The 24,745-nt window shown below is 49.6% G+C and overlaps 1 protein-coding gene across 1 annotated transcript in view; it reads left to right on the top strand.

Moving 5' to 3' along the window:
- The window catches only part of sei (potassium voltage-gated channel seizure), a 245,892-nt gene that overhangs the window by 212,816 nt on the left and 8,331 nt on the right, over window positions 1-24,745 (top strand). The window contains 4 exon segments of the mRNA XM_077659340.1: window positions 2,658-2,999; window positions 15,428-15,634; window positions 19,808-20,045; window positions 22,704-22,907. Of these exon segments, the coding sequence (XP_077515466.1) occupies window positions 2,658-2,999; window positions 15,428-15,634; window positions 19,808-20,045; window positions 22,704-22,907 (991 nt within the window).

Below are 24,745 nucleotides of genomic sequence, written 5' to 3'. Positions count from 1 at the left end.
AGCTTTCTGTGAAACTGCAGCAAAGGGCCAAAGCGCAGGTGTCATTCCGCCCTAGAATATAGTTTTAAAGACGACTTAGACGAAGCTGGAAAGTTTAAACAAATGATTCTAAGCCTCTGACACCCTGAACAAATGAGCGAACCCGTGGGCCGCCCCTTGCAGCTACAGCATTAGGCGGCTGAAGAAGGGGTGGCGGTCAAGGAATCCACCGAAGACCAAAGCGGAAACGCTCGTTTACAGGCCGGACTACTTTAAGCAGTGGGACGTTGACAAAGAGCGGCCTCCTTCCCTTTCCTGTCGAGCCTTGGCTGCAGTGCCGGAGGAAACTAACTGTCCCTGAGAGCACGCAAACGAGCGAGGCCGCGACAGATGCTCGGTTTTACTTAACAGTAGCCTTACCTTCTCTAACGCTTCCTTTCCGTATGACAAAGGGACCAAGGAGCGAAGCCCATGTTGTATACGTATTGGGCTTTGCTTTTCCTCAACGCGGATGTCTTCCCAAGAAGTATTGATAGTAGTCGAAATTTATGGGTCGTAAGGTTAGTGCTAGAACCCTAGAATTGCGGTTCACCATATCCACGGGATAGTTTTAAAGGGCTTAAAATAATTGGGCAGGGCATGTACTGTGAAGGCAAGATAATCGCTTGTCCTTAAGGGTAACAGAGTAGATTCCAAGAGAAGGCAAGCGTAGCAGGAGGCGGCATATGGTTAGGTGGGCGAATGAGATTAGGAAGTCTGCAGGAATAGAGTGGGCGCAGCTGGCAGAGGACAGGGTTAACTGGAGAGACATGGGAGAGGCCTTTGCCCTGCAGTGGGTGTAGTCAGGCTGATGATGATGATGATGATGATAAAAAAGGAAGTTGTTTGGCAAACCGACGCAAGCTCTTCATGCAACTACGACGCGTAGATAAAGAAAGGTGCGTCAATCAAAAAGACTACTTTTTCGAGTGCAGTTTATCGAGCAGCAGTAACACAGCTGAGAAGCACTTGTAGCTGGGCGTGTTGGTGTATATTCAGAAAAGACACAGTAGAACGAAAGGCGAAAAATGACGCAGTGAGGGAACGGGACGAGCGCTATACTTGCAACAGGCTTTATATGACTAAGATCGCTTATATAGTTTCATTTCTACCCAGGGGCCCCATAAAGTCACGTGTCAACAGATAGACTCAAGAAGAGGGACCATTACTCGCGCTTACAGATATGCGTCAATAATAATAATAATAATTGGTTTTGGGGGGAAAGGAAATGGCGCAGTATCTGTCTCATATATCGTTGGACACCTGAACCGCGCCGTAAAGGAAGGGATAAAGGAGGGAGTGAAAGAAGAAAGAAACGCCATTTCACTCCCGCTGTATAAGTGATACCTCTGTAGTGCTTCGCGGGAGTGAAATGGCGTTTCTTGACACATATCTGTAAACGCGAGTAATGGTCCCTCTTCTTGATTCTATCTATTGACAAGTATAATAGAGGGAGACGGGCTAGTTGGTGACTATTAGTAGAATGCATCTTGAAACCGCGCAAAAAAGACAAGGGACGAGGAAGAAAGAAACAGGACAGAGCACGGAACGTCCTTCGCGAAGTTCCGCGCTCTGTCCTTTTGGTTTCTTCCTCGTCCCTTGTCTTTTTTGCGCGGTTTCAAGATGCATTCTACCATCTATTGACACGTGACTGTTTGGGGCCTCTGGGTAGAAATGAAGCTATATAAGCGATCTTAGTCAAATAATGCCTGTTGCAAGTGAAGCGCTCACCCCGTTCCCTCACTGCGTCAGTTTTCGCCTTTTGTGCTACTGTGTTTTTCTTGAATATGCACCAACACGCCCAGATACAAGTGCTTCTCAGCTGTGTTACTGTTGCTCGGTAAACTGCACTCAAAAAAGTAGTCTTTTTGATTGACGCACCTTCCTTTATCTGCGCGTCGTGGTTGCACGAAGAGCTTGCGTCGGTTTGCCAAACAACTTCCCTTTTTTATTGTATGCCTTTTCAAATTGTCTCATGGATAATGTGAACTGTAATTCTAGGGTTCTAGCACTAACCTTACTCAACTAGCCCATAAATTTTGACTCCTGTCAATATTTCTTGAGGAGACTTCCGTGTTGAGGAAAAGCAGTAAAATAATGCCCGTTGTAATTAAAGCGCTCGTCCTGTTCCCTCGCTAAGCCGGTGTTCGCCTTTTTCGCGCTACTGTGTCTTTCCCGAGTAACGCAGCTTATACGAGCTACGACCTACGCGTCCGTCCTCTCGCGTATACATTCTGATACATGAACATCCGGTATGTCCGCAGAGAGGCACATTCACAACTGCGGCTTAGAACCACGAAAAGCGAATGGTACGATAACATACCGGTGACGGCTGTTCGAAAACGCTCATAACATGCACTTCGGTTCCCAGCTGACGACGCGCTGCTAGACACAGCATGTCTACATATGGTACACCAGATGTTTGCGCGCGCTTGTTATGCTTGTGAAGAAGCTCGCTCTGTCACATCACGTTTCGCATCGGCGAGCCACCTCTTATGTAGGGTGAGCACGTACAACCTCATCAATAACACACACACAAGTAGTCTCGCTGTCCCATTGCACTGCGGTTATCCGCGGAGTGAAATGATCTCGACCTTACACTGCTACCGCATGATCAGCAGCCTGACCGTGGCGCGCAGGCGAGTCCCGGAGCCAGGCGTACCAGTACCCACGCGCTCGGCGGAGACGGCGGCGGCGGGGCCGGCGAGGTTCTTCGAGCGGCGACGACGGCGGCTTCGGCGTCGGCGGGATGGGCTTCTCCGACGACGAGGAGGGCGACGACGGCGGCATCGGTCCCACGGGCAGCGGGCGCCGCACCGAGTCCGGCCGAGGCATCCTCGAGTTTTCGCCTGAGAAGGCCGGCCTCGACGTGACGCCCGCGAACTACGACTTCCAGGAGGGCCACCACGGCGGCGCCATTGGAAGCCGCAGCCCTAGCACCGAGCCCCGTCGCCGCAACGGCACGCTCAACTCCATCGCCGGTGAGGACGTCCCCCTGGTCGTAAACGGCAGCATCATCCTGTTCGCGAATGGCAGCACCCCCTGTGTGCAAGCCTTGTTCGGAAATGGCAGCACTCCTTTTCGTAAGCGGCAGCACCCTCCTGTTCTTAAGAGGCAGCGTCACTTTGTCCACAAACGGCGGTGCCTCTGCTCGCAAGCGGTAGGATGCCCTGTTTGTAAACGCAGCATCACTTTGCAAAAAAGCCGCCACGGTGGCTTAGTGCCTATGGTGCTGTGCTACTGACTCGAAAGACGCGGTTTCGATCCCGGCCGTGGCGGTCGCACTTCGATGGCGGTGAGATGCTGGACACCAGTGTATGGCAGTGGAAAGTACAGAGCCCACGTACGGGGGTCGAAATCATCCGGAGCCTTCACTGCGGCTATTATGGCATCAGTGCTTTAGGTTGTTAAACTACATGAAATTATAAATACATAAAAACCTTCTTTGCAAACAGAAGAACCCGCGTTCGTAAGCGGTAGTGTCTCCCTGTTTGTAAACTGCAGCATCACTATGTTCTCAAAAAGCAGCGTCATTAGTCGTAAATGCCGGCACCATCCTGTTCATAACGGCGGACACGTGTTCTTCACGGCAGTTCCCCTGCTCATAAGTGGAAGCATCGCCTTGTTCACAAACGGCAGCACCCCTGCTCGTAAGTGCTAGCACCTTTTGTGCGTAAGCTCAGTATCACATTTTTCCCAAACGGCAGCACCCTTTTCGTAAGCGGCAGCACACTTACATTTAAATATGATTGAAACGTAAGTTTGTAAGTGCAATATCACCTTGTTCGCAGTCAGCAGTGCCCGTTTCGGTAAGAGAAGGCAATCAGTTGCGGGGGCGGCACAAAGGTGGGCGGATGAGATCAAGAAGTTTGCGGGGATACGTTGTCCGCAGCTGGCAAAGGACAGGGTTAATTGGAGAGACATGGGAGAGGCCTTTGCCCTGCAGTAGGTGTAGTCAGGCTGATGATGATGATGATGAGCGTCACTTTGTTCGCAACGGCGGCACTCTTGTTCGTAAGAGGCAGCATCATGGATGGATGGATGGATAAGGCTTAACCTTTTAAATCGGGCGGTGGTTCAAGATGCCTAGCCATGACTTGTGAAATTTTACTCTTGTCTTGTTTTTGGCCACCAATCAGATAACCTTCGCTTGGTCACTTCTACCCGCTTATAATCTACTTTTCCTTCGCTGTCCTTAAACCCCAATGCTTTGAATAAATCAGCCCCATGCTCATCATGTGCGCGAAAGGTAGCGCCACCCTATTTGTAAGCGACAGCCATCCCTTATTGGTTCAGCTCCAGCCCGGTAACAAGAAAACTGCAGGAACATGACGTGAATATTCGGGATCGTTTTATGGAAAAGCCAGTTTTTGTTCCCTTAAGCGTTATATTTTGTGACGTAACCTTATATCAGCTATGCGTAAGTGAAGAAGTTTCGATATATTAATGCATAAGCATTTCATTGCTGTACGCGCTATGCGTAGCGCTGACAGAAAGTGTCCAACGGAAGTGTCCACTTCCTTAGTTACTCGGTAGTAATTCGGGCTAGCTCGGGTATGTTCGGAGGAGCTCCGCGCAAGCTGCAGCCAATGGGAGGAAGCTGGGGTAAGTTCGAAGGAGCTTAGCGCAAGCTGCAGCCAATGGGAGGAAGCTCGGGGGAGCTAAGCGCAAGCTGCAGCCAATAGGAGGAAGCTGGGGTAAGTTCGGAGGAGCTTAGCACAAGCTGCAGTCAATGGGAGGAAGCTCGGGTAAGTTCGGAGGAGCTTAGCGCAAGATGCAGCCATTAGGAGGAAGCTGGGGTAAATTCGGAGGAGCTTAGCACAAGCTGCAGCCAATAGGAGGAAGCTGGGGTAAGTTCGGAGGAGCTTAGCGCAAGCTGCAGCCAATGGGAGGAAGCTGGGGTAAGTTCGGAGGAGTGTCGCACCAGTTGGCCGAGAAGTAGCTCGGGAAGAGCAACCTGTGTCGCACAATCCCTACGGGTGGCTGTGACAGGAACAGCCCCCTGCCAATGCAGTGGCGCATCGCTTAACCGCTGCGCCACTGTGCTGGTAGTGGTATTAGCACTCGCCGCCATCTATCAATCTTGAGTAGAGAATGAACATTTCGGAATATAAGTGCATAAGACTACGGATTTTCCAGTGGTGTGGAGTGGGATGGCCAATGCGAACTAAATTACACAAACGCACAGAATGCCACAGACATAATCAATCACAAACGCACCAACCGAAACGGCAGTTCACAACGCTTTCGCATTCTGTCACATATATTAAGGAGCCTAAATTAAATTTTCAAGGAAAAAGGTGTGAAGAAGACGACGCTAATTAACCGAAGAATAAAGAAGACTATAAAGACGCAAAGACAAAGACTACAAATACACACGACCCGGGCACACTGCTACTAGCGTCTGCTACTAGTGTTCTACTATTAGCGGTCGGCGTTCGTGCTCACGGTTGGTTCGGTGTGGCTGCGGCGTTGTATGAATCCAGTAGGCGGCGTTCGCCGTGCTTGGGCTGGCGTCGCTGGCGGTTGTTACGTTTGGAGACGCCAACATGCCAAGAATATTAAAGCCACTGGGACTCATCAATCTACCGAGGCTTCAAAGGGCCGTCGATGTGGTTGCAGCGCTACGAGTGCAGGTGGTGGCGTCTACAAGGGTCATTCCCCCCCCCCCCCCCCCTGCTGTTTAAGGGGTGAAACGGCTCCCCGCTGTCTGAGAAAGGCTTTAGTGAACCTGTCTTTTGTTCTCAACGCCGGACCAACCCGGGACATTTTTCTCCCGGAGGGGACGGCGGGGGAGCCGGCGAGCGGCGGAACTGCAAATCAGCCGTGACAAATGCGGCCGGGTTTGGCTAAGCCAACGTCTCTGGAATCTTCGTGCTTCGAAAACAACTTCGACTTGGACTGTGCTTTCCCACGCTCTACGTGACAGCTTCTGCGAACTGCGGTGGGATCCATTCGCCCCCACACTACCGCTGTGAAGTGCAGGTGACTGACCTTCAACGCTCTCAATGGGACCCCCTTCGGGCTATTCATCACTGAAGCCTGGACAGCGCGGACACTAATCTGCCAGAAGTGGCAAGAGTGTGTGGATGGGGGCGGACCCGGAAGACTGGACACGTGATCTACATCACAGTGATTCGACGCATTTTTAATGAACTAGATTCCCCAACTAGGGACCTGGGGACAGCGGACCCTATTTAAGCAGCGACCTGGCGTGTGTTCGCCAGCTCCCGATTCACTCTTTCAATCTTTGTATAAATGTAAATAAACCCTTCAGTCTCTCCTTCACCTCGAAGACCCTCTCATCTCTTCGTCAACCCCACTACAGCAGTCTCCCGATCCGGAACCCGGGGACACCGACCTTGGCGAGAGACGGCACAGGCGAACCAGGGGCCCGCATCTAACAACTGGTGGCAACGGTGGGATCGAAGCGCAATCCCCCAACACCGGTGGCCTGCTACGGGAGAGAAGCCCCGCATCTAACAACTGGTGGCAGCAGTGGGATCGAAGCGCAATCCCCCAACACCGGTGGCCTGCTACGGGAGAGAAGCCCCGCATCTAACAACTGGTTGGCAGTGGTTGGATCGACCATGCGGCGTGGTGTTGCTTCCGTGGGTGAGTGCTTGAACTTTGCTTGAGATTCGCCAGGCTTCAAATGTTTGGGTTAATAACTTTGATCTGCTGGGAATCGAGGGAAGTTGATCAGTGAGTCTGAGTGTGTGTAGCTCACGTCAACAGTTGTTCAGCAAAGTCAAGGCTCAGAGCAGCAAACATGGATTTAATGAAGTTGCTAAGGAAAGATTTGCTGTCATTGTGTGAAGAGTTGGATGTAGATGTAGGGGTTAAGATCAAAAAGACGGACATTTGCAAATTGCTCTTGGAAACCGCCGAGGAAGGAATAATTACCGATACGTGGGAACTCCTCAAAGCTGAGCGAAAGAAAAAGGAAGATGAGCTAAAGAAAAAGAAAGATGAGCGGAGAAACATAGAGGAACAAAGGCTAGCGGCAGAGAAAAAGAAATGGGAGCTCAGAAGGTTGCAGCTTGCGCATGAGAGAAAGGAACTGGAAGATGAGATCTCGAGAGCCAAGGCTCCAGAGAGAGCGAGTCAGGCCGGATCGTTCCAGTTGGACAGACGTGACGACATAAAACACTATTGTGAAACAGCGCCCACGTATGAGCTAAAGAAACTGGATGATGAGATCTTGAGAGGCAGGACTCCAGAGAGAGCGAGTCAGGCCGGATCGTTCCAGTTGGACAGACGTGACGACGTGAAACAGTACTGTGAAACAGCGCACAACCGTCAGGAAGACTGCGGAGCTGTAATGTTGAAACGCAGTATCGAAAGCCACGCGGAGACAGAGGACGAAAGATCAATTGCAGACGAGCAGGGCGTTTCAGGGGTAAGCGCTCAAGCCGATAAGCGGGCGGTGGATGACTGCCTTCAGGAAAGCGAACTGCCCAACTCGGGGGCAGCGGAAGGTTCGTTTGTCAGCGGTGTGGAGCTGACACTGACCTGCGAAGGCAAAGCGGCCAGTCTGCAATTGTATGAAGGTCTCCGAGGTGCCTCTGAAAAACTAGATCAAGCTAGTTGCGATCAGGAGACACAAACGGAAGTGTATAGACGTAAAAACAGGAAGAGGCCACGGACCAAGAAAAAACGGTTGAAATGCCAAGCCCTAAATCCAGGAGCGCAGACAGGTGCTAACGTTAGCACAGATAAAAGTGCGGCAGAAGCGAAAGAAAAGACTTCCCGCATGGGACCTTGTAATTTTGCAGCTAAAGTTACTGGTCAGGCGGCACGCGCAGATGCTTCTGAAGGTGACCGCAGTAACAGAAAGAGAAAAACGCGTCTTGCAAGCAGGACAGGAGCAAGGTTCTTGAAAGGGCATCGGCCAGCGTTAAGACCCAGACAACCCCGACCTGACAGAAAGGCGGTAAAGAAAAAGGCAAAGTGGCAGGAAAGATCAGAGGGCGCTAGATTGCGGTACACTCGGCGCATGCGAGCTCAGGGGTCGAGCAATAAAGACCACGCATGCAGGCGTGTTCGGCGCCCACAATTGACAAGGATGGGTCCTGCACTTTCTGCACTGTATTCGAGGAAGCGCGCAGGGCGAAAGGGTAGGCGGGCTTGCTTGGGGCGAGTACAGAGAGCAGCTTCTCGCTCCGGTCGCTGTCCGTCGCCCGGAATCGGTTATCGGCACTGCATGAGCTACCGGGGCCTACTGAGCGCGTCGAGGGACTGTGGAGAGGACAGTAGCGATCAGGAATGTCTTCTTTCACTTGCCCTTTGTCATGAGTTGACAGTCGTACAATCAGTCAGAGCGCGACCCCGGCGGGCGCGGCTGAAGGACTAATCCTTTCGACGCGGGGGTGGTGAGCCATGTTTGACCCCGCGTAGCAATTCGAAGTAGCTGTTTTTTTTATTCCTCTTTTTTTGTGTGCGTGTAAAAACGGGGAAGGAAATGCTACTTTGTTTTAAGTTAAAAAAATTTGGATTTGATCAAGTGCTACTGTTTTCCTAAAACTTAAATAAAGGTGATTGTGCCAGTGAGTTAGAAAGGACGTGTGTCAATTTGAGATGCTACCAAGTGATAAAGGCACTCACAGGAGTTCAGCGAAGACATTTCCCGAGTTGATGATGAGCTGTTTGCTTATGTAGAACCGTTCCAAGCAAGCAAATTTCTTTGTGTTTGAAAATTTGGCACAGGTTTGCTTTTATACATTTAGTACATTCAGACATGTAAGACTTGGTCGAGATACCAAGTGCTTTTCGCTACATAACGGCAGTGTTGCTAATGTCAGGCGAAGGCAAAGATCCGCGACCTTGCGTGGACTACAGGAAGCTGAATACCATAACAAAGTACCAGCTGTACCCAATACCGAACATCGAAGAAAGGATCGAGACAGCGCGGCACAGTACATCTCCACCCTTGACCTAGTGAGAGGGTACTGGCAAGTCCCCCTCTCGGAAAGCGCGAGTCGGTATGCAGCATTTATTTCTCCCATGGGGGTATTCCGACCTTTGGTGCTCAGTTTTGGGCTAAAGAATGCACCTTTTAGCTTTTCAAAGCTAATGGACATCATCCTCAAGGACATGCAGGATTTCGCGCTGCCTTACCTTGACGATGTGGCCATTTTTTCTAACTCTTGGGAAGACCATGTTTCCCATCTCAGGAGGGTACTGACGAGTTTGAGGGACGCTGGGCTAACCATTAAAGCCGAAAAATGTAGTTTTGGCTGCTCGCATGTCACCTATCTTGGACATGTTGTCGGTAGAGGGACGAGGAGACCGTCAGACCTCAAGATAGCCCCTATCGCTGAATTCCCGCAGCCCCGAACTAAGACGGATGTACGGTCATTTCTCGGTCTTGTGGGGTACTACCAAAGGTACATACCCAACTATTCACAGCTAGCAAGTCCTTGGACCGATGCGCTTCGCAAAGAAAAGCCGAATAGCGTTATCTGGGACGCAGCAAAAGAAATTTCGTTTCAGAGCTTGAAGAGCGTGCTGGTTTCGCGGCCCGTGTTACGCGCGCCGGACTACAGCAAGGAATTCGTGGTCCAGTGTGACGCCAGCGACCGGGGTATGGGGGTCGTATTAAGCCAAGTCGGCGACGACAATGAGGAGCACCCTATCCTTTATGCCAGCAGGAAGTTAACCGTAAGGGAAGAAGCCTACAGCGCTTCGGAAAAGGAATGCGCTTGTCTGGTTTGGGCCGCACAGAAGCTAGCCTGTTATGTTTACGGGGCGAAATTTACTTTCGAGACAGATCATTGTCCGCTTACATGGCTGCGTCAAATGTCGCCCAAGAATGGCCGCTTGCTTCGATGGAGTCTAGCCCTCCAGCAATATAACTTTTCTGTGCGATACAAAAGGGGCAAATGTCATGGCAATGCCGACGGATTGAGCAGGTTATTCCCATAATTGAGGTATCCGTTCGGTGGCAATTCGGTGCCTTTTCGTATTTTTTTTAGGTGCTAGTTAGCTTTGTTTTGGCGTGGTGTCCTATTATCCTTTTTCTTTTGCTTCCAAATTTGCCACCTCTCTTCAAGCCGTGTTCGGCGAATCGGACTTTGGCAGCGAATTTGGCAGACATGGAAGCTGTTCTTAGTAGCCGAGATTACTGCTGTCAGCTACAAAATTTTGTGCTTACGTTTACATTGACAATGCAGTAGTATTGCAAAACAGCCTGGCGGCTCTCGGGTGAATTTCGTGCACTGCCTGGGGAGTGGCGCCATGTTGAGTGGCTGATTTCGACTAATGCCTCCGTTGTCCGAGGTTTAGGACTCTACTCTGTGCTTGCAGACAAGATGCAGAAGGGCCTCCCACGCTACAACTCAAGTCATCTCTCCTCGACCAGTGATTGTGACCACTGGCCGATCGAGATTGTCCTGGCCGCGGAGGAGCTGTTACGTTTGGAGACGCCAACATGCCAAGAATATTAAAGCCACTGGGACTCATCAATCTACCGAGGCTTCAAAGGGCCGTCGATGTGGTTGCAGCGCTACGAGTGCAGGTGGTGGCGTCTACAAGGGTCATTCCCCCCCCCCCCCCCCCTGCTGTTTAAGGGGTGAAACGGCTCCCCGCTGTCTGAGAAAGGCTTTAGTGAACCTGTCTTTTGTTCTCAACGCCGGACCAACCCGGGACATTTTTCTCCCGGAGGGGACGGCGGGGGAGCCGGCGAGCGGCGGAACTGCAAATCAGCCGTGACAAATGCGGCCGGGTTTGGCTAAGCCAACGTCTCTGGAATCTTCGTGCTTCGAAAACAACTTCGACTTGGACTGTGCTTTCCCACGCTCTACGTGACAGCTTCTGCGAACTGCGGTGGGATCCATTCGCCCCCACACTACCGCTGTGAAGTGCAGGTGACTGACCTTCAACGCTCTCAATGGGACCCCCTTCGGGCTATTCATCACTGAAGCCTGGACAGCGCGGACACTAATCTGCCAGAAGTGGCAAGAGTGTGTGGATGGGGGCGGACCCGGAAGACTGGACACGTGATCTACATCACAGTGATTCGACGCATTTTTAATGAACTAGATTCCCCAACTAGGGACCTGGGGACAGCGGACCCTATTTAAGCAGCGACCTGGCGTGTGTTCGCCAGCTCCCGATTCACTCTTTCAATCTTTGTATAAATGTAAATAAACCCTTCAGTCTCTCCTTCACCTCGAAGACCCTCTCATCTCTTCGTCAACCCCACTACAGCAGTCTCCCGATCCGGAACCCGGGGACACCGACCTTGGCGAGAGACGGCACAGGCGAACCAGGGGCCCGCATCTAACAACTGGTGGCAACGGTGGGATCGAAGCGCAATCCCCCAACACCGGTGGCCTGCTACGGGAGAGAAGCCCCGCATCTAACAACTGGTGGCAGCAGTGGGATCGAAGCGCAATCCCCCAACACCGGTGGCCTGCTACGGGAGAGAAGCCCCGCATCTAACACGGTGTTCGACGTGCTCGGGCTGGCGTCGCTGGCTGCGCCGTATAAGCTCCAGGTCCAAGCGCCCGTGGAGATGATGCCGGTGTTGTTGGCGTGGGGGGCACCACCCGGATCGGTTGCAACAGCGCTGGAGACACCCCTGGCCGTAGCAGGTGGTAGCGTCCTCTGTTGACTCTACGGAACGGGCTCAGGCACGGCAGGAAGTCCACGATGCGGAGTCGTAGAACGCGAGCTCACCGGAACAGTAGCCGGCGTCGCTCTCTTCCAGCCAAACTGTCCCTGACCCGCCGGAGTCTCCGCTTCTCTGCTGTTCCCCCCCGTGTCTCGCTCTCGCTCGCCCTTTTATAGTCTCGGTGTTAGTCCACGTAAGCCTTGTCGTCGTCTTGTCTTCTCCACCAATCATCTCTCTCCACGTCACCGTATGTTTCTCCACCAATCATCTCTCTCTACCTCAACGAATGCTTCTTCTTCCTCTTCTTTATTCTTCGGTTAATTCGCGTCGTCTTCTTCACACCTTTTTCCTTTAAAATTTAATTTAGGCTCCTTAATATATGTGACACATTCACAGCACGTAAGGAGACTTAAGTGCCCCGGTAGTTTTCGAGTACTATAGCATTTTCGGAAGTAGATGAGTGAATTCTGCTACTTACTTGGTCAGTAAAGTGAGAACGCCTCACAGACGGGCGTAGGAAGTGAATGACGCGCCACAAGGACTGGAGTTGTCCTAATTTGTACGACCGCTCACTGCGCTGTGTTGTTGGTATTATCTTACACGAACTAGCACGAACCCAAATCGTTGTCAAGAATTTGACAGAAGGCGGACGACAAATGAATGCCATAATGCCAAAAAATTTCGTTTTACATTTGGTTTTCAGTCCTTGGCCTGATTACCTGCCGCTTCCACGCACTTTAATACGCTGTTTTTTTAATAGTTGTAGTTTTCAGCGTGTTTCAGATCTGTCACCAAGTTATTAATGATAGGAGGTTAAATTGTGGGATTAGTCGGGCAATGAATGCCACCTGCAAGCGCCGAAGGCTCACTGCTGACTGCAGTTTGGTATGGCGCAGCCCATACGCACGCAAAACGATATCTCTTTTCTGAAACTGTATTAAATGTTTAGCGCCAGCTTCTTTTTTTTTAGCGCGAAAGCACTATTCTCATGGGTAAACCCCGAGAAGCTTCTTACGATATTCGTGCGTTTGTGTCAAGTGAAATAAAGAAAAATAAATCAAATTAATGTCTGCGACTGGGATTGAAACCCGCGGCGGCGCGGACAGATCAGCTTGCTGGCCACTATCGGAGCTACCGGAGCGGCCGAACACGCCTCGTGTTAAACTGCAACACACTCTCACGCTATGCATTGCGCATCGTCTTCTTCAACTAATACTACTATCAAACTAATATTCGCGCTTTGAGCTATGCGGCGCTAGTGACATAGAGATGCGCGCTGCATGCGTTGGCGTTGACAACATTGATGCAAAAACGCGGTACTGGAGCAAAGGCCGCCGGCTAGGTAAATTGGCAATGGCGATGAAAACGTTGAATCTGGCTAAGCGTAGAGAGTTGGGCTAGTTAGCTCTGGTTATAATTATGAGACACCATTACAGCGTAGAGAAAGACACGGACAAAGAGAGTGGACACCACGGACGCTGGACTTCAACAGAGGGTTATTCCAGAAAACAGGCTTTTCATGTGCTAAGGGGTACTAGTGACCCCTGGGGCTGCAAAGTATTTCCGCGACCAGATAATTATTCAGGGTGGCAGAAATAAAAAAAACATAGGCATAAGGGGATCTTGCCGCTCACATTCAACCCATCAGCGCGCCTCCACATCGGCTACATGGCTGACCCACCAAGCACATTTGCCTTGAGATAATCTGTTTTATTTTTTCCGCAGCGCGGCAGATGGGTTGCTAACGCACTTCTCTTTATCCAGCAGAGATGCAGATTGCTTCAAAAATTTCCGGGCTCTTTTGAGTGCTAAACTTGCGCAGCACACGTGTTTATTTCAAAAACGCCTTGCATGCTGGCTCGTGCGAGCAACGGCGAATGTGGTCAGCTAAATTATCTCCGCCACTTAATGAATCAGCTGTCCTGCGATGCTCAAGCAAGCGTTCAATGACGCAGCACCCCGTCTGTCCGGAGTAACGTTTGCCACAGGCAAGGGGGATGCTATACACCACGTGTGAGCAATTAAGTCCTTGAAAGCGTCAATGACCAACTAAGGCGACTGGAGCAGGCAGGGTTCCCAGGGGAACTTGTGGCTTCAGTGGTGGAAAGCCAGATTCGCGAGGTGTAGTCTGCTGGGCGGCGGAAGCCAGAAGAAAACAAACCTTCGCAACAATGACCTGTTGTTGTGCCCTATTGGCATTAGGTGTCACACCGCCTCAAAAAGGTCGGCGACAAATGCTACCAACGTGTCGTATTTTCAGCCCCGCAAAAGCTGGGACGCATGTGCCGCCTGGTAAATCACGTCAAGAAGAGGCCTGCCTGCGAAATTAAGCACACCAATGCCCTCGTTACATGTGAGGTTGGCGTGCTGTATATATAGCATCCCCCTTGCCTGTGGCAAACGTTACATCGAACAAACTGGGTGCTGCGTCATTGAACGCTTGCTTGATCATCGCAGGACAACTGACTCATTAAGTGGCGGAGATAATTTAGCTGACCACATTCGCCGTTGCTCGCACGAGCCAGTATGCAAGGAGTTTTTGAAACAAACGCGTGTGCTGCGCAAGTTGGGCTCTCAAAAGAGCCGGGAAATTTTTGAAGCAATCTGCATCTCAGCTGAATAAAGAGAAGTGCATCAGCAGCCCTTCTTCTGCGCTGGGGAAAAAATAAAACAGATTATCTCAAGGCAAATGTGCTTGGTGGGTCAGCCAGGTAGGCGGTGTGGAGGCGCGCTGATGTGTTGAATGTGAGTGGCAAGGTCCCCTTATGCCTATGTTTTTGTTTTGATTTCTGCCACCCTGAATAATTATCTGGTTTCAGCCCCAGTGGTCACTGTACCCCTTTGGACATAAAAAGCCTGTTTTGTGGAATAAATCTTAGTTGAAGTCCGGCGTCCATCGTGTCTACTCTCTTTGTTCGTGTGTTTCTGTACGCTGGAATGATGTTTCATAATTATAAGTTGAAGACGCGCGTAACATGGCAACCTGGGTCCATGGACACCTAAATCGCGCTTTCAAGTACGTGGTTGTGGTGTCCTCCTGCAAAAAGTTCTGCTCTCGCGCAATATTTCGTTCTTAGCAATGCTAAACCGCCATAATTTTTTTTTGGCCTTCGTTCAGTGAAAGCAAATTCCGCGAGGGCATGGCTATCATGTTTTACGGAATGCGACTCAAAGGGCTTTCCTTGCAATTTCACAGGGCAGTTCAACATTAACTTCGCATCATATGCTGCCTGTATATAGATGCATTGGCCCACCCAGCATTTACCGGCCTGGGGGCTCAGCGGTTATGGCGCTAGGCTGCTGACCCAAGAGAGTCGGGTTCGATCCCGGCCGCGGCAGTCGAATTTCGATGGAGGCGAAATCTAAAGGCCCGTGTACTATGCGATTTCAGTGCACGTTAAAGAACCCCTAGTGGTCGACATATCCGGAGCCCTCCACTACTGCGTTCCTCATAGCCTGAGTAGCTTTGGGACGTTAGACTCCCCATAAACCATAAAACGCCCAGTATTTAGCTGGCTGAAGCCGGTAAGACAAATGGCGGTCGGCGCTAAATTGGAAGATGGGGGAGGGTTCATTAGTTCATAAACGACTGTGGTGTAGTGTTCAGGAGGCCAGCTGATGTACAGCTGGTGTAGCAGGAATCCAAATTCACTTCAAATGCTTTGGCCGCGAGTGCCGATAGTTTCAATGTTTGCATCATTCCTTTCTGTGCATCCTGAAGGCGCCCATTGAGAGCGTCTTGGAAATGTCAGTTCTTCTCTCTTTAGCCTTGTGTTTTTTGTGGCTTGGCAGGTGCCATCACCAGCGTGGCGAACCTGACCACTGCTGTGTTCGGAACTGGGCCTGGAGCCACGCACAGCACGGGCGCCAGCCCCTGCGCCGATGCGGGCTCGCGCCTTGGCTCAGGCCATGGTCAGCAGTCGCTCAGCACGGGACGCGTGTCCGACGAGCGCCAGAGGTCGTCAGTCGCGGGACGCGCGGTGTCGCCCAGGATGGCCCGTGAGTGCACTGCAGTCGAGCCCGCTGCCTCGAGAAAAGGCCGCGTGGCTGTTAGTTAGGCTGTTGCATTACCGGGATTTCGAAGTAGTAGTAAGTGGTACAAAGGAAGTGGGAACCCGCACTGCCCAGGTAGCGCTACGTTTGTGCAGCCTTTCTGAGTATTAATAATATAGCGCCAGCGTCGACCAAGCTGCTGGCCAGGGCCTCATAACGACTATAAGCGTGCAACACGGAGAGAGTTCGCGCACGAAGGAAGAGCGTCGTCTACTACGCTGTTCCGATCACGAGGACATACGCCCTTCCACAACAACTGTCCGCATGAAACCGGCGAGCAGGAGAGCACATGCGCATGACTAAAATGTGACACTGACACGTGCTTTTCTTCTTTTTTTCCCCTCTTATGGGAGGCCGCGCTGGCGAAGTAGAGTTGGGATAAGAACAAAGAAAAAAATAAAAGGAAGGAAACATAGCAGCACGTGGACACCATTGCCTGGAATGCGAACCATCTGGTGCCCCTTTTATCGTGTTCCCACCTCACAGAGGCCTGCTCAAATCAGAAAGTTCGCATTCCAGACAATAGCTTCCATGTGCTGCTGTATTTCCTTTTTTATTTTTTCGTATCTCAATTCTGCTTCGCCAGCGCGGCCTCCCGTAATACGAAAAAAAAGAGGAAAAGCAAGTCTTAGTGTCATATCTTAGTCATGCACACGTGCTCTGCTGCCCGCCGGTTTTTTTTTTTTTGCAAACAGATATTGTGGCAGGGCGTGTGTCCTCGTGATCAGAACAGCGTAGCAGACGACGCTCTCCCTTCGTGCGCGTGTGTGAACTTTCACCGTGTTGTACGCTTATAGCCGTTATAAGGCGCTGACCAGCAGTTTGGTCGGCGCTCGCGCTATGTTATTAAAAATCAGGAAGGCTGTACCTTTGTGCTGTTAAAACCTTCGAATTTGTTTTGACGTGCCCAACATGGCCCACTCCCGCAGATTCAAGCTGCGTGTGGATATGGCATAGCGCAGGCGCTCGTGCCTCGAGATTTGTATTTTTTTTTTAAATCCTAAAGTCTAACTTTGAACGCTCTGTATATCGAAAGATAAATCATGCTGCTAAGTGATATGACAATCTGCACTGTGAGAAAGCAAGCTTCAGCATTCTCTGGGCACACCGGAGTGAACTTGAGTGATTGGCTGAGTTGTGAATGATGCACGAAAGAGCTGGAATTCATACACACTACTTCGCCGTTGTTACCACCTGTTACCGTTGTTACCTACTCATGTAACGAAGCAAGCGCATTAACGTTTTTTTTCTTTACAACACTCGCTGTATATGCATCGCAGGAAAACACGGGCAGACATTAATGCATTCCTGCAGTGAAGTAAAAAAGGCGTAGCACGGGTTAGACCGAGAATTTATTTAGGCGAGTCTGCGGCTTGGCATGTTCCCTGTTATTGGCTGCGCAGTATAACTCACATTTGTGTCTTTGCCTTCGTGTTTGTGTACCAGCTAACACCCCTGTGACACAATAAACTAAGGCGAGGTGTGCCCGTACCCATTACGCTGAGCCAAGGAAGTATACTGTAGGCACAGCGACAGTGCCATCTTTCGTACCTCGTAAATTTTACCCCCAAAGCCATTGTATTCAGTGAAGTGTGTTATAGCGGACGTGGTAGAAAATAACAGGGATGGAGCATGAAGAAGATTCGTTCTGGCCGCCGCGGCTTTGTTTACAAGTGCTGAAAAGTACTATAAGCGTGCTTCGTGTAGCGCGGAAGCCGTAGGTGGTAAGCGCAAAAGCGCAAAGAAAAGACATAACGAACGAAAAAAGGAATGAAGAAAACGCAATTATATGATTGCTTCCGAGACTGGCTTTTACTACTGACGGCCGTATTTCGTTGACGACTCTTTACTGTGAGCAGCATACACAACCGTAACATACGCAGCTGTAACGTTATCCGCGGCATAAAATATTAAATGCAGTAAAGCACCAGCAGAATGATTTATGCGGTGGAAAGCAATTAAATATAAGTGCAAGGAACCGCAAAAACTACGATATGCACGCGCAAATGACAGCAACGCGATGCTGTTCGCTTTTTTTGACGCTGTCATGAGCACACCTTAGCTTCTCGCCGTAAACGCGCGCTTGTCTACCTCTGCTGCAGGCTTTTTCATGCTCTGCCATCGGACAACATCTTTATGCATTCAGCCCACCGTTTATCCCGCCACAGCCATCCTAAAGCCGTTTGCCTCCGGCACGCCTGTACCAGAACGTTTCAGAAGTCATTTTGTTGACGCACAGCCCCGATTAATAATTCCAAGAAAAGGACTCTTGATCTAACTGCAGGTGATTTGTGGAAATCTTGCGGGAGTTAGCTGAACTCTTAAGAAATCTATGGAAAGCTGGGATGGCCATGCAGAGTCTCATTTTGAACGGAATTAATTAAAAAGTAATTTAATGGTTAAGGCCTTAAAGGCAGGTCGGCAAGCCCTCCAGTGAGATATTCTTTTTGTAGTGGATAAGGGCGTGTCCGCTCCAGATCACAGCTGATGTGGCTGCTTTGCCACATCATGAGTTTCCAGTTACAACATAGTACACAAACGACTACCGTTGTTTTACTAATTAAAAGGTTACTAAATAGGAATTACCGATAAAAATTACTAATTAGTATAATACAAAATTGCTAGTCATTAATTAACTAACCGCTAACCACTAGCAATTTGTTTAAATAATTAATAATTAGCTGATTGCCTATAAAGGCTTCCGCCTTAAAATTGTCCGGCTGCATAGTTTCTTTTTATGAGCTTCGCTACCAGTCCTAGTCGGCCAGCGGAGCCTAGCAGCGCGCCGTTTCGGAGGCTGATTAGTGCGTCGGTGGCGTTCTCCTTTTCGTTTCAGAGAGCGTCACACCGTTCCGGTGTCATTGAGCGTATCCCTCACTTCTGGCTGTGTGGTTTTTCTGTCCCTCTTAGCGCCGCCCCTGCACGCTGGTCGCTATTTATGCGGTGAAGACTCCCTAGAAGCGACGCCGCCGTTTTTCAGGAGGCTCCACCGCTAGCGTGTCACAGCCCGAAGGCGGCCGCGGGAGCCGCTAGACAACATTTCTAAACAGTTTTTCGACAGTTAGGATGCACCCAGAAAAGCATCTCGTAGAACTGCGAAAGCTGTTTTCCCCGCAATCACAAAGGTGCTCAGGTTTTTATGACATAAATTTACTATAATACGGAAGGTTTATGACAATTTTTAGAGCCTTCTCGTTAATTCTACTTTCGTATAGTTCGTGTTTTTCCCTCTCCCTTGAAATTCGAAGTTTAAATTAAGCACGTATTAGCGCAATACTATTCTTTTTTCTGTAATGAAGTTTACATTCTAGCGGGAGGGGGGCGGTGTCTTTAATTTATTAAAAGAAAAACAGAAGCCGGGACGTTAAACTTATGCATTTGCTGGCTCTTCAATGCTGTGTGTGCGTCTGTGTGTGGGGTTATAATAGCAACAAAAGGCTTGCAGGTCAGCATACGCTACTCCTTGGGAAGACTGCTGCATGGAATTCATTCGCGCTGCGCCGTGCGATGTTATAAGGCGTGCGCACCGAGTGCTGCCAGTTCAGAGACATTTAGTCCCTCCTCATTCATTCCACTTATCCCACCGGTGGTCTTGGAGAAGCCCTTGCATTTTGTAAAGGCTATTTTCTTCATTAGTCACCCTTTCTTCCTCTTCTTTATCATCCAAGGACACCTGAATAACAAGGATAACCTCGACTCCTGTTTACGCGGGTATCTGTGCAGTGCACGCTAGACGCGCTCGTCTGTGTAGTCCGCACGCATCATAAAGATGTGGGCGCTCTTTTCTGTTCTCTGGGGAACCTAGGATTGATATCGAGGTCGTAGTATTTGATTTTAAACAGAACAGCGCGCAGTTTGACAGCGACAACGAGGGAGACACGACACGGACGAGCGCTGACCTGCAAATGCTGTTTATTGCTTGGAACGAGGCTTATATACAGTCTACAGTTATATATGCTTCGTTCCAAGCAATAAACAACAGTTGCAAGTCAGCGCTCGTCCGTGTCGTGTCTCCCTCGCTGTCGCTGTCAAACTGCGCGCTGTTCTGTTTAAAGTGACTCGCCAACTCGCCCAAGCGTCCGTTTTAACGCAGTACTTGACGAGTGACCCGCGCCGCAGGGTCGAGCCGCAGCAGTCCCGGCTGGTCGCCCAAGGAGGAGGCTGCAGCGCCATCGGCCTCGTCGACCCGCGAGTCGTCGCTGCCGGCGCCGCGGGCCTCTGCGCAGTCCAGCTCGAGCGTCACGCTGCCGGTGTCGTGCAGCCCCGCGGGCGCCTCGCCTCCGCAGCCGCCCTTTCCGCCCTCCGGGGACGAGGCCCGCCTGGGACTGCTCGAGTCCAGGATCGACCAACTGGCCAGGTCTGCCCCGCGTTCCCTTCACTGGACTTGTCGTGCGCGTTCCACCAGGCGTGTTTCTTGTGTTGCCCTCCGCGATTCTACCTTTCGACAAGTTGACGTGTCCGTAAAATTCTAGGCTCGAGAGAGAGAGAGAGAGAGAAAAGTGGCAGAGGAAAGGAAGGGAGGTTAACTAGAAGAATGTTCCGGTGGGCTACCCTGCACTGGGGGAGAGGGATGAGGGGGGCGTAAAAGATTAAGAAGTAGCGCAGTGTGGTCTGTATCTAGCACGACAAACGATGACAAATGCACGGAAAGTCACTGGCCGCCGCAGCTGTAGCCTGCACACCTTGAGGGCTGCCGAGCGCTGGGACGTGAGTGGAACAGATCTACACTCCTCCATCATTAATGCGAGGCAGACAGGCAGCGCAGACGTTCCAGTCTGTAGAAGGGCTGCTTGCCGTTGCGGCTGATAATGTTGATGACAACGTAAGACATCCCGACTTCTTCTCGGAACGATGAGGCTGGAGCATCCAAGCACCGAATTTAGCAAATCCAGCATCTGCAGGGCATTCTGTGCAGCTGGAATGTGCAAGCACGTGCAATTACTTGCTCGTCTGCGACTTGGGCCGGTTCCTGACCTACTACCCGACCAGCAGTAGGCTAAACACACTGGGTGTGCGGGTGGTTAGGCTCGCCTGTGAAGATTGCACGCGTTGTGGCGGAGCGTTTGCTTCTACATTTTTATTTTATTTATTTATTTATTCAAGTTACCCCTAAAGGCCCTCCAGAAGAGGGTATTACATAGGGGGGGGGGGTACAATCATAAGTAATCGCGATACATTTCAACAAGTAAGTGTAACAAAAAAAAAACGCTAATTAAAACATAAGGCATCACACAAAGAAAAATTGAACACTAACAAAAACAGCAAACATTTACACATTTCCGTCACAGCGAAGAAGCTCTTGGAATTTTTTATTGTCAGTTTCTGTGGCGATGACTGATGGCAAACTATTCCATTCAGTGATAGTACGGGGAATAAATGAATTGGCATAAGACGATGAATGACAGTTTACGCGTTTAACTTTGAAAGAATGATCACGGCGTGGAAAGAGAGCATCAGGTGACTGAAACAAATCACGGCGAAGGGATGGGTGGTGATAAAGCTTATGGAAAAGGCTTATGGAACATCTGCCGTAACACAAACAGATTCAAGCGATAAGTACGCGCAGATGACACTGCGCTGTTTTAAGGACTGGCCTGACTTCAACGTCATAGTTTTTACATGTATAGTACACGCAATGAATTTTTTTTTTTGAACAGCCGTAAAAAAAAAAAATCTCAGTGGTACAGCTTGCCTTTGTTCGACAATCCGCACCTTACCCAGGCACATTGTCTATCTTGGTATCGCCCTCTTACTACACGCTTGACATTTGCATTCAAAAAGGTTTATTTCGGCGGTTTTGAGATCGGCCATGACATGACCTGGAAGCTTCGATCAATTGTAACGTGTAGTAGTTTATGAACGAATGCTCAAATGCAAACGGCGGGCACCGCAATCATGGCAATGAGTGCGCACGACATGGAGGAGAACAGAAGCAGAACACTGTACTTGCCTATCTACTTCTTGAAGCTTCATTGTTGTGCCGCTGTGCCTATTGCGGTCATTGGTCACTAAATTACTAGTCCTTTCAAATTTGAGCCTAACAGTGCAAAGGCAAATAGACACGCAAAGCTCTGTGTGAACCGTAGAGAGCATGTGCTTATGTCGATGTCAGAAAACTCAAGACCACATACAACAATAGTCTTTCGTTTAGAATAGAAATAAGTCACTAAAAATGTGTTTCGGCTTTGAGTGCATATTGCATAGAGAAGCTTCATGTACAAGTTCAGCACTTGAATATACGCGCATCTGCGCAAAGACGCTTTCTTGACACGGAATTATTTTATTTATTTATCTGATACCCACAAAGCCATTCGGCATTACAGTGGCGGGGTTACAAACACAAATGTATAGAGCACAATACAAGCTGCAAAAAGAAAATTCGGTCAGGTACACGTAAAAAAAAAAAGAAACAATGCTTCGGGAGAATGGTTTTGATATCAGTGAAAACAGACATGAACACCTTTTCATCGCGACATTGGGATGACATTAGAACTAGCATGAAATTGGAACACACGCATGAACTTAAATAATAAGCTCGACAAGGCTGTCGTCAGATTTAATCGCGACCTATGCCAGCAGTGATATGAAAGCCCGTATGAAAATCGAGAAGAAAGACGCACTACAAAACGGGAACACACACATACAGGAGCATTGATAATAAATAGGAAAAAAAGTTATCACACCTAGTCGCAACCGACAAACCTTGTCTGGTGTGAAATGGGGCCATAAAAAACGACAAAGAAGCCACGAGAATGCCAAATTTCCTCTCTGCTCGGAGGCGTGGCCTGACATTAAAAGGTGCATTTCGCAGGCAGGCGCAGAGCGCAGCTTGCAACTCTTAGCTGCACACTTAGACTGTCAGGAAAATCACATTTTCGTGGCTTTAGTGTTTCAAAAACTTTTATGGGAACCTCACATGATTCGTCGTACGTTGGTTGTACAGTTCTGTGGAGAGAATTGACGAGACGCCCCCCCCCCCCCCCCCCCCCCTGTGGTCTTCCTTTACTGGGCGCAGGCAAGTGGCAGCCATGGAAAGTCGGTTAGCCCTGGACATGCAGACCATCCTGCGGCTGCTGAGCCCTGACAGCGCCGAGCGCCGCTCCCGCGAAGCAGCGAGCAGTGCGGCAGCTCGGCCCGTCGACCTGCCGCTGAGGGCGGCCACCGCTCAGGGCCCCGCCCCCCCTCTCTCGGTGCCCACCCAATCTCCGGAGTCGAGCAGGCAAGTGCGGCTACTCTCGCCGCCGGGCGGGGTTTATTGAAGCGAAAAGCTTCACTACGCTAGGTGAAGCAGTCGTCGCGTAGGCCGGAGAATGACCTTGAACGACCTTCAGCCCAACCACGTTAGCAGTGTATGGTCATATGTGGTGCAGTTATGGTGTCGAATCCTTTAACTATGACCTTGACCCTTGACCTTTGACATTGGGTGACCTATGGGTTGACCTTTGACCTTAAGAACATCCGATGTGGTGATGTGAAGCCACATGATGACATCAGATGGGGGTGCCGTAAGACCATCTGATTTACCACGTCATAGCCACGTGGTCGTGTGGGTAAATATAGAACGGCTGTCGCGAGCGTATAGCGGAGCTGGCATGGACGAGACTCAGACGCTTCTTTACTTTTCGCTGAATTCCAGGGTTATCCAAATTAAGCCACTGCCAATTTTTGCTTTGTACTCAAGCGTACAAAAGCACCCTCGGGCAAATAAGTGAATGAAGGAGAGGACACAAGTGCAAATACCGGGGAAATCGCAAATTACGAAATAATAACGGAATGCAATAAAATGAAAGTAAAATGCAACGAATATGAGCAAGCTTTTAACAATGAAATTGTGAAAATAAACGGAGGGGTCACTCCGAATAAATTGTTATAATGATATGTAATAGGGAAGCAGGAGAACATCGATAAACATACGTTATTGAATAATGCGGTGAACTTAGCGGTTGTCCCAGAAAGTTTATGCAAATTGGGTGGATTCATCCGGTTTAGGGCGTCAGTGTCGGGGAACCGGTTCGCATTGTGTTCTTGGCTCGACACCGTTTGCGAGGTCTATTCGGAAAGTTTGTAAGGTTTAAAAAATATGTAGAAGCAGAAGAATATATGATTGAATGCACCCTGCATATAGATTTAGTTGAAAGTGTTAGGTATTGAGCTGAGTGTTGCTTTAATATTTCTTCAATTTCCTGTTTTGTTATATTAATGAGTAAGATCGTGTTCTCTGTGCTTTACGATTTCTTCCTTTCAGACTGCAATTGATGAGATTGAGTAGCTAAGCTTTTTGGGGTAAATCTCCATGAAACTCAAAAATTGTTCACAAACACCTAGCGTTTCTGGGTCCCGCTTTAGGGAGGGGCACAGGAAGTGAGTAGCGAACAAGTTTTTTAAGTATAGGCCATGCATATATTGATGATTACTCACATTTATGAACACCGTCAGCTTCAAAGGTTGCTTAAAATGAGGAAAAAAAATTAATGCTTACCGGCAGTCACATAGCAGTTCTAAAAGCTTAAAAGGCTTTTTTTCAGGAACAGTGCGTGATATCTTTACAATTGACAGTGCTGCGTCGGATTTTGAGCCACAGCCGTTGTCAGAAGACCGAAAGCAGAGACGGCTTCACTTGAGTTAAAGAGCTTCTCGGATGAGTTTTGCAGTATGAAAATATAAAAATAAAATTATTGGGGATGCCTCAACGGCGTTTGTACGACCCCGAAACAAAATGCGAGTAACCACAGAGGGCGGAACAATTTTTACCATGATCTAAAGAGGCCCAAGCAGTTTAACAATATCTTTCAGATCTTGAAGTTTCGCCAAAGTTTAACCAAAGAGGTCTTGCTCAGTGTTGCTTTCCTTGTTTCTCTTTCTCAGTTTCTGAGCAAGTTATCAGTTTCTTAGAAAGTGTAATAAGGCAAAGAATCTTGCTTATCAGGAAAGGAAAGGAGCGGTAACTGTCTTGCTTCTCTGTGGACGCTTCTCCCCACCGCGAGGGAACAGGCACCGGACTGGAACGCTCCGGAATAAAAAAAAAATCCACCACCTGGGGTTCTTTAACTTGCGGCA

The sequence above is a fragment of the Amblyomma americanum genome, chromosome 3 (assembly GCF_052857255.1).
Source record: "Amblyomma americanum isolate KBUSLIRL-KWMA chromosome 3, ASM5285725v1, whole genome shotgun sequence".
NCBI lineage: Eukaryota > Metazoa > Arthropoda > Arachnida > Ixodida > Ixodidae > Amblyomma > Amblyomma americanum.
This window is presented reverse-complemented; position numbering and strand designations above follow the sequence as displayed.